The 9,652-nt window shown below is 30.1% G+C and overlaps 1 protein-coding gene across 6 annotated transcripts; it reads left to right on the forward strand.

Annotated features, from left to right (window-relative positions):
* Nucleotides 1-497: 497 nt before the first annotated feature.
* On the forward strand, nt 498-9,459 carry LOC139085644 (WD repeat-containing protein 26 homolog). Of its 6 annotated transcripts, none has more exons than XM_070633745.1 (5): nt 698-917; nt 1,647-1,869; nt 3,143-4,239; nt 4,528-4,791; nt 4,852-9,459. In XM_070633745.1, the coding sequence occupies exons 3-5, from the start codon at nt 3,631-3,633 to the stop codon at nt 5,869-5,871; spliced, it is 1,893 nt and encodes a 630-aa protein (XP_070489846.1). In that variant the 5' UTR covers nt 698-917; nt 1,647-1,869; nt 3,143-3,630; the 3' UTR covers nt 5,872-9,459. The 6 variants fall into 6 exon arrangements, with proteins under 6 accessions (XP_070489848.1, XP_070489846.1, XP_070489845.1 ...); XM_070633744.1 differs by having other exon boundaries at nt 1,685-1,869; XM_070633747.1 differs by lacking the exons at nt 698-917; nt 1,647-1,869 and adding an exon at nt 498-548.
* The last annotated feature ends 193 nt before the right edge of the window (nt 9,460-9,652 follow it).

Below are 9,652 nucleotides of genomic sequence, written 5' to 3' on the forward strand. Positions count from 1 at the left end.
CCTGAAACCACAACTTTTGCAAATTAAAATTAATTAATTACTGCATTGATTCAATGATGTCTGATATACATTTCCGATAATTATGCGTTATTTTTAAATCAATTAATCTTTACATTTATTTCAATTGTTTGTTCCAACATATTAAATGTTTGTTCTTTAATAATGAGGCTCGTAAACCAGCAAGTCAGACAATTTTAAAGAGCGTGTAAATGGTAGATAAGCGGACTGTTTATTTTAGCGCTAATATTTATTGTTTTATGCATTTAATTATGCGGATAAAGGTTTCTGCCTATCTATTGTTGTAGTTGCTTTAAACGGATAAAAAATATTTAAAATTGCAAAATCAAATTGAATTCCAAAAAGCCGTTAATGAATTTACACATCAAGACCAAAGTAACGTTCGGAAATAATTTGAAAGCAAAAAAGATTTTGAATATTAATTGGCCGTTACGATGATCTTGAAAGAGTAAACAAAGGAAAAACATTCAGTCATCCAGGTTCATGTGAGTACAGTTTATCAGTTTGAATATATTAATTAGAGAAAAAAGGTAATTTAACAGCTTTTTAATTGATTAACATAGCACAATGTCATTAGATATAAGTCATATTATCATAATAGCATGTAATTATTTAGAAATACTCGATATTTAAAGCTTAAAATTGCGAAATTTTAATATTTGCCCTTCAAAATTTACAAAACTTCCGAACTAGCCCCATTTTGTGAAATAATTTGACGTAACTGATGAAATCGAGATTTTTTGTGTGATTGAGTGAATTAAATTAATAGTTTGGGGGCTCCAAAATCCATAAAACTAATCAATATTAAGCAAATGCAATGCTATAGACAATAAAGTGCTAAAAGTGACTCAAATTTACCCAAAAATAAGACAATAAACACGATAAAAGTGAATTAACTTGTAAGACAAAGAACATATAATAATTAGACTTTTTTAACAAAAGATTTTAGGATTAAAAATAAGACAATTTTATCAAGTTAACATAATTAACTGGATCTTGTCATGATTTGAGACTAGATTGCGAAATAAATTTTTTTAGTTCATTGATTTTTGTAAAAATCATCAAAAAGAAAATATTTTTGCCATTTCAAGAGAAAGAGAAAGAGATAGAAAAACAAGTTTACTTAGATTAATGCTAGAAAAATTAATTTAAAACGAAATTGAGACTTGTGACATCCACAAAAGGAAAAATTGAGCTCAATGACTTAGTTGGGGTTAGGGTTAGGGACATTTGCCCACTGGAACATTTTCCCATTGGGACAAAAGCTCACTGGTAGAAAAGCTCATTGGTACAAAGACCAATGGGACAAAAGCCCACTGACATTTGTATCAGTGGACATTCGTACCAATGGACTCTTGTACCAGTTGATCCCTGTGGGAATTAGTACCAATGAGCTTTTGTATTTGTCCTAGTCAGAAAATGTACCATTGGACAAATGAACAGTAGAATTAAGTAGGTAACCTTCAATGCCTAGTTAAGTTAACTAGCTATTTCCATCACTTTTGTGTGATATTTCATAATAAATCGATTGTGAACTTGAAAATTGATAAGCAAACTTTTGTAATCAATTTTCTTTTAATTTTGATACACAATTTTTTTTAATTTATTTTTTTTTTTTTTGGTTGCAGTTAATACAAGTATAATTTTATATTTTTTATACATATAGATGTGTGATGTGAAAAAGAAATGCGATTAACAAACGCAATAACTTTGAGACAATAAAGAAAAACGAGACAAAAAAGTGAAAAATTTTGAATATTATTTTTAATGTGAAAGGAAAAATAAAAAAATAAAAACAAAGAAAATTCCATTATTAAGAAAAAGTTAGCTGAAGATACTTTCTGGGAAAATGTGAGTGAAAATGTAAATTATTTAATGGATATATGTGTGTATGTGGAAAATTTAGTTCTAATAGGGAATTGGGACGTCATCAAAAACAGTGGATATATTAAAATTAATTCATCTATTCTCGATTCTTTGTGTCCATTTCTTTTTTATTTTTGTCTGTCTCTATCGTCTTGAAATTCGCATGAAATTCAGGTTTCTAGACAACTAGTGCGAATAGTCGTTAAGTATGTGTTCAGTCGTGCATGTATGTTCAAAATTGTGTAATTTGAATTTTTAATCGTAGGATTTAAATTTAGAAATTTATTTTAATCTCAGGTTTGCTAATCCAGGGTTCCAAAATTGGATATAAGAATGCGCATACTGTTTTCAAGAATTGCTTGAAATAACATGAAATTCAAGCGCTTGTATACAATGCTTGCAAGCAATATGCGCATACTTTCATGTAGGGTAAGAAAATTGCTCGCAAGTGTGCGCGTACTATCTACAAGTCTTGTATAGAAGTACAGGAATTTCATGCAGATTGTAGCACTTGTATACAAGACTTTCAAACAATATGCGCATACTTGCTTGCAATTGTCGAACTCTAAAATTTACTAATCTTCGGATTAAAAGTTTAAGTCATCGGATTAAAAAAATAATTCCCGAATTTAGTTCAATTCATCACAAATTTTAATTAAATTTGTTTATGCTAATTTAGTTGATCACAAAAAATCTCACAAAAATCGCATTGACATACACAAAAGCAAAACTATATAATTAATGGCTAAGCAATGAGCAGCAGATACAACACAATACTATACTATATTTCTCTTTTTTTTTCATTCATTTTTCAATTGAGTGTATATTTTTTTTCTACACTGACTAGTGTTGCTGCCAACAAGTCATCGTCATTAATTAATTTTAAAAGTCTCTAAAAAGTTCATAAAATAAGGAAAATTTGAATGTACTTAAATGACGATGATTGAAGTCAAGATGAACAAGTTTTTTCGTGTTTTTATGTTCGACGTCATTTGTTTATGATGCAACGCAATAAAAATATATAAACTCAACCATTGAATGTGCCCTATTTTGACATCAGCTGTATTATATGTCGTTCTCTTTCTAACACATGTAACTATACGCAGAGCCATCTTTGTTGTTGTTTTACTCCGATGATTTCACTTATAAAAACTCAAATCAATAAAAGAAATAAATTTTTTTTTTCTTGGTTCTGTGGCTGTGTCTCTTTGTCCGGTAATATTTTAATCATTAATTTCCTTATTATCTATCATTTCAGTGATATAATATTGGTGTCATAATTCAGAAATAGGACGTGAGTGAGTCAAGTATCTGCCTGAATAGTTTTCTATGTGAAAAATTCAGGCATTGTGATTAAAGGAAAAGGAAAAGAAAAAAGTCTCAAAACGGAGGAGTGGAAGTGCATAAATATTAAATCATCATCGACATCTCCCAACATTTTTTGGTCATCCTTAAATTCTCAAAATTGATTTCGTTCAGGGCTTCTCGACCTCTACAAGGTCCTCGACCGAGGACCAGCCACCGCGTAAACGCTCCAAAAAGACGTCGGTGTTAGAGGAATCATCACAAAATTCACTGTCTAGATATAGCACATCATCTTCGTCGACATTTGCAACATTATCAAATACTTCATCACACACGATAAACGCAGCTTCCCAAACGTCAACGACAACAAATCATCAAAATCAACAACATCATCCACAAAATAATATAAATTCATCACATCAATTTAGTAACATATTCGAAATGCTCGAGGAAAATCTGAATGGATCGTCATCATCGTCATCGACATATGACATGAATGGACATAGAATAGCACAAGCTAATAGTAATGCAGATCAATCGTCAATATCAGCAAATGGTACGTCGTCAAATAATTGTGCTGACTATACAACAAACGGCGTTATGAATCACAATAGTCATCACGATCAATATTCGACACAAAATCAAAATGTTCAATTAGACAATACAAATCGTGACATAGTTCGTCTAATTGGACAACATTTAAAGTTAATTGGTCTTGAACGGACAGCTCAAATGTTGATGCAGGAATCTGGTTGCACGCTTGAGCATCCAGCTGCAACAAAATTTCGTGAGCACGTTCTGAGCGGAGATTGGCATAAAGCAGATTATGATCTGCAAGAACTACAGACAATTGTTGATGATGATAAATTAACGAAACATAATTTGATTGAAATGAAATTTTTATTGTTGGAACAAAAGTATCTTGAATATTTAGATGATTCTCGTCCCATCGATGCGTTGCATGTGTTAAGGAATGAATTGACACCTCTGCAACACAATACCCCACGTGTCCATCAATTATCCAGTTATATGATGTGCACAAACAATCAGGTAAGTTATTTTTGATTTCTAACGGATTTTTGGAATTCAAATTATTCATTTTAAATCGTTCAGTAGTTCTAAACTTCATTTCAGTTCAGTTCAAATCTCAGAAATCCGTTACTCAGAAATTCCTCTTAAACCTTTTTTTCGAAGTGATTTCTTGTTATTCTCCATCATTTTATCGACTAATGATGCATACAAACACCTCCGAATCATCAATTTAATACAACCTCTTCATGATTTCTCTCAATTTTTCTTTTATTTCCATGAAACACTCAAAAATATTCACCCAATTAGGAATTATATGAGCGTGCAAGTTGGGAAGGCAAGAATATAAAATCTCGCACCCGTTTAATGGACCGTTTGCAATCATATTTGCCAGCAAGTGTCATGCTGCCACCAAAACGTCTTCATACGCTTTTAAGACAAGCTGTTGAATTACAAACAGAACGCTGTAGTCATCATGATATGGCTTGGGAGACATCAATTGATAATGTATCATTGTTAAGTGATCATAATTGCTCCGATACTGCCCACAATTTCCCTATGTATCCTGTTCAGGTATAACACAATTAATTAATTAAACATTAAATTGTGTATTAAAGTATATTTCCTTTGCAGATTCTCAACGAACATTCGGACGAAGTCTGGTTCTGCAAATTCTCACCAAATGGTCTCAAATTAGCAACAGGTTCAAAAGATACTTATGTTATAATATGGGATGTTGATCCAGAAAAGCATCAATTAAAGCATCGTAAATCGTTCGAATGTCATCCAAATGGCGTATCGTTTGTGACTTGGTCACCAGATTCAAAGTATCTTATAGTTGGTGGAACGGAAGAGTCGTCAGAGTTGCTTATTTTTAATATAGACGAACTTAAACTTCATTCAAAAGTGTCACATTCAAATGACGAGTCACTAACATGTGCTGCATTCTCGCCCGATGGTACACGTTTTGTGACTGGCGGTATTCGTGGACAATTTTATTTGTGTGATTTAGAAGGCACAATATTAAATAATTGGGATGGCGTTCGTGTTAATTCATTAGCTTTTCTAAACGACAATCAAACTGTTTTGGCTGCCGATACACATTATCGTATAAGAAGTTATTGTTTTGAGACGCGCAATGATTATAATATGATTCAGGAACAACATCCAATTATGACATTTAGTGTGAATTCAACAGACAGATTGGCGTTGCTTAATATTTCATCTCAAGGTTTACACTTGTGGGATCTACGAGACAAGTGTCTGATAAGAACTTATCAAGGAATAACTCAAGGCGCATATACAATTTATTCAACGTTTGGTGGTGTTAATGAGAGCTTTATAGCAAGCGGTAGTGAAGATAATACAGTATGCATTTGGCATGTACGTCGTGAAGAGCCATTAGCAACACTTACCGGACATACACGTACTGTTAATTGTGTCTCATGGAATCCAGTTTTTCACGATATGTTAGCCTCATGTTCCGATGATGGAACTGTTAGAATATGGGGTCCAAAACCATCAGGAAATAACTATTTGTCATCATTAATATCAGGATCATCGTCATCGACACCCGCGACATCATCATCATCATCATTAAATCATAATGATGATCATATGGGAAATTCAAATAATGATTGGAATATTTCGTAGAATTAAAAGCAATTTCTCTTCTTTACTCACTCACTTCTCTCAAAAACTAAAAATCTTCTGTGTCCGTTCTACTTTCTATATATATTTTTGATGGATCTACTCTGTTATGGATCCAATTTTAATAATGAAAACAACCAAAAAACATGTTTATTTTTTCTGTTTTTTTAAAGTAATTTTTTTTCCGTACATAACTTATTTTTTAATTTTCCAATAGAAGATTTTGCCCAATCCCTTAAATTAAGCTTGATTACACATCAATAATGTGGATAAATTTTTTTGAAGATATTTATGGTATAAAAAAAGTAAATTTAATTTCTTTTAGATGATTATGTTGAGTTTTAAGTAATGGAATATTAATAATTTAGAAAAAATATAATTTTATGATTTTATTGTCTTTTTCACTACGTTAATTGACTTTGCTTTCAATTTCATGAGTGATCTCGCGAATCTTATAAGAGAATATGAGTAAAAATAACAATGATTATATTATATGTCCTAGAAAGTGCTGTCTAAAAATTATGAATTGGATATTTAAACTGGGATTTGAGTGATATTTTTAACAAGGTCGACTTATTGTCTACAGATCGTTGATAAGCGTCAAGGTCATTTTTGTTTACAATTTGGAATTTAATCATGTAATGATGATCTTATGTGTAGATTTTTTATTTTATAAATATTATTGTTATGGAAGCTTAATTGCAATGTTTTGAATAATTGAGGCTTCCGCACAGATTTAATCGTTTATTACGCTCATAAAGTACTGTGTATGTGATGATTATTGGCCAACAGTAGTCCGTCATCTGCTCAAAGCAGAAACATATTTGTTTAAGGCAGAACAAAAGTTCAAGTTTGAAGGCCAAAAAATATTTTAAAATATAACGGCCAAAAAATATTTAAAAACAGTCAAAAAATAACTGCCAAAACTATTTAAAACATAACGGCTAAAAATTGTCACAAAATTTTCAAAACATTATTCTAGATTTCATCAGCATTATCAAACCTTTATGTCAATATTTTACTTCCAATACAACTTTTGTACTATATAAACTTTGCATTAAAATTTGAAATGATTTTTTATTAAAAAAATTTTAAAAGATGTTCCTTGATTTTTCATTATTTTTGAAGTTTAGATTGATAACGGGAAGAAGAAAATTAGACGTGCGTGAAAATGTAAACAGAAATGACCTTGACAATATCTCTGCAGTGCGAGAGAAAAAAATCCTATATCAGTTAATGCATTGAACACGGAAAAGTGAAATAATTGTGGATATTGACTTTTGTTTTTGTATTTTGGCCGTTATTTGCTTTTCAAAATTTGAATTTGAGGGTTAGATTAAAAAATAAATCCTTGGATTTAAATTAATCTTGAGATTAATAATCAGATTTTGATTACTTTCGGTCAATTGTGATCGATGGACCTCAAAATTCAATCCTAAAAAGTCCATAATCCCATAAAGTCACTCAAATTCAGCCTACTTAATTCAATTCATACTCTAGCCAGCACTTAGTCCATAAAGACCACGAAAAAAAATATTGTCTATTAAAAGAAAATCTTGACGCAATAATTTACGAATTCCAACAAACAAAAAAAAAGTGGAACTAATGTGCAATGACTGAGCATTCTCAGAAATATTTCATAGCGAAAAATAACCCTCATTTAATCATTTTTGGCACAAAAAGTAAAGATGAAAGTGAGGGAATCTCAGAGTAATCAATTGCTGTGCATTAATCCACAACCGACACAATTTTTAATTACATTTTTTTTTTGTTATTAATGACGATCATATGCCATCCTTAATGAAAAACCCGAGTGGATAGTTGTCTTTATTTGATTTGTTGTGTGTCTGTATCGCAACATGGTGACATGAGTTGTTTTGTATCGCAACAAGACATTATTCTTTATGTACCACAACAAGGAAACGTCAATTGTTCTGTATCTCAACGAGATGACATCAGATGTCCTGTAACGCAACAAAATGACATTAGTCATGTTTCACAACAAGTCAACATCCGTTATTCTGTATCGGAACAACACAAAATGAGTCTTCGTAGAACGCAACACGACATTAGTTGCCCTGTGTCGTTACAAGACGACTCATTTTGCCATGTATCGCAACAGTACAACATCCAAGTCAAATAAAAACCTGTCGATTCGGGCATAATTTTAACAACAAAAAACAAATTTTTTGCAAGAAACAAAAAAACATAAAACCAACTTAAGACTGAAAGTCGATAAAGCATGCTGAAAAATCATCAGCATGATCTATGAAATGTGATCTTAACAAATATATGAAGCCATCAGAGAAATTAATAATCAGATGGAATTAAAATGCCAATCCATTGAACACAAAAAGGTAAATTAATTAAAAATAAAACATTAATTAGAGGAAGTGACATAAAGGAACTGTGAAACTGTGTTGAAGACATTGAATTGAAAATTTTTAAAAAATAATTAAAAATGGTGGGACAATGAAAAGTTAAAAAAATGAAAATTGAATAATGATGATGATGAAAAGCATTGGAAATGATGCTCGGAAAATGGAAAATTTCAATGGAAAAAATGATAAAAAAAAATTGAAAATAACAATTCAAATTTTAATATTAAGGATTTGTTTCAAAGTAGATTTTAAGCCTTCTCCCTCCCCCGATTTTAAATCCCTAATTAATTAATTTAACAAATTTTCTTCCTTATCACTCGTCTTTATTAAGCACATTTTTGGTAAATTAATGCGAATATATATTCACTTTTTTTTTGGGTGTAATTGAGTGAATTTTTGTGCCCTAACTGTGATTTTTTGATCCAGCAGGTCCCTAGGCTAATCGATTCTAGGGATTAATGCTTTTCGAATTGGGCTTTATATATTATAATGACGAATTATGTAGAAATTAGTAGATGTTTGGATTAAACCTTCGTATGGATGAATTAACTATGGAAATTATATAAAAATTATAAGCTTTTAATTCACTAAAAAGCTTCAAAATTCGTTAATTTTAAATAAAACTTAACTCAAAATTGGGCTACAAAAACTCGCAAAATTTGAATTTAAACCGTTAAATATTGAATTTCAAAATTTGAATTCTACAAAATCCGTTAAATTTTGATTGGATAAATGTAACAAAATTTAAATTTTACAAAACCGTTAATTTTGACACCCACAAAAAAATTGATATGACTAAAAGTGCTGATCGATCAATTGCAAAAATGCGCTCCCAGTCACACAATTTTATCCAAATTTATTAGTCTTTTTTATGTGAAATACATGGCACATGTCGTGTCAGCATCAAAATCACTTAATTTGTTAAAAGTCAAATACCTTTTCGTTTTCTTAACACAAACAATTTTTAAGGAAAATTGAATGAATATAAATAAATAAAAAATTGCAATAATATTTTATCATTTTAAAATAAAAAAATCATGATGATAAGCAAGAAAAATGGCTAACAAATACAAGAAAATCGTAGATTAAGAGAAATTTTTCTTTTGCATTCTGAGTTTTTTTTTATATAAATACATATAAATATGAGTAATTACTGTAAAAATTTGCGTATAAATCTAATAGATAAATGAGAAAAAGTTGATCAATATAAAAAAAAGTATATTAATCTATAGGAAATAATTAAAAATTTGTCTCTTAAAATATGAACAAAATAAAAGGAAAAATTGATTATAATAAAAAAACAATTCTTTTATTGACGTATTTCAGCTTTTTATTACCTTTCTTATCAATACTTCTAGTTATTAAATTGTTATTGACATTTTTTAGAATTTTCAAAATCATAA

Source organism: Chironomus tepperi, unplaced genomic scaffold (genome assembly GCF_022539635.2).
Source record: "Chironomus tepperi strain 1889 unplaced genomic scaffold, CSIRO-AGI_Ctep_v1 contig_74, whole genome shotgun sequence".
Classification (NCBI taxonomy): domain Eukaryota; kingdom Metazoa; phylum Arthropoda; class Insecta; order Diptera; family Chironomidae; genus Chironomus; species Chironomus tepperi.

What these genes read in the sequence shown, in the direction of transcription:
- LOC139085644 (XM_070633747.1), top strand. Translation starts at nt 3,631, where the DNA reads ATGCTCGAGGAAAATCTGAATGGATCGTCATCATCGTCATCGACATAT. An exon ending in TGATGTGCACAAACAATCAG is followed by an intron (nt 4,240 to 4,527) that starts GTAAGTTATTTT and finishes TCACCCAATTAG; the next exon opens with GAATTATATGAGCGTGCAAG. An exon ending in TCCCTATGTATCCTGTTCAG is followed by an intron (nt 4,792 to 4,851) that starts GTATAACACAAT and finishes TTTCCTTTGCAG; the next exon opens with ATTCTCAACGAACATTCGGA.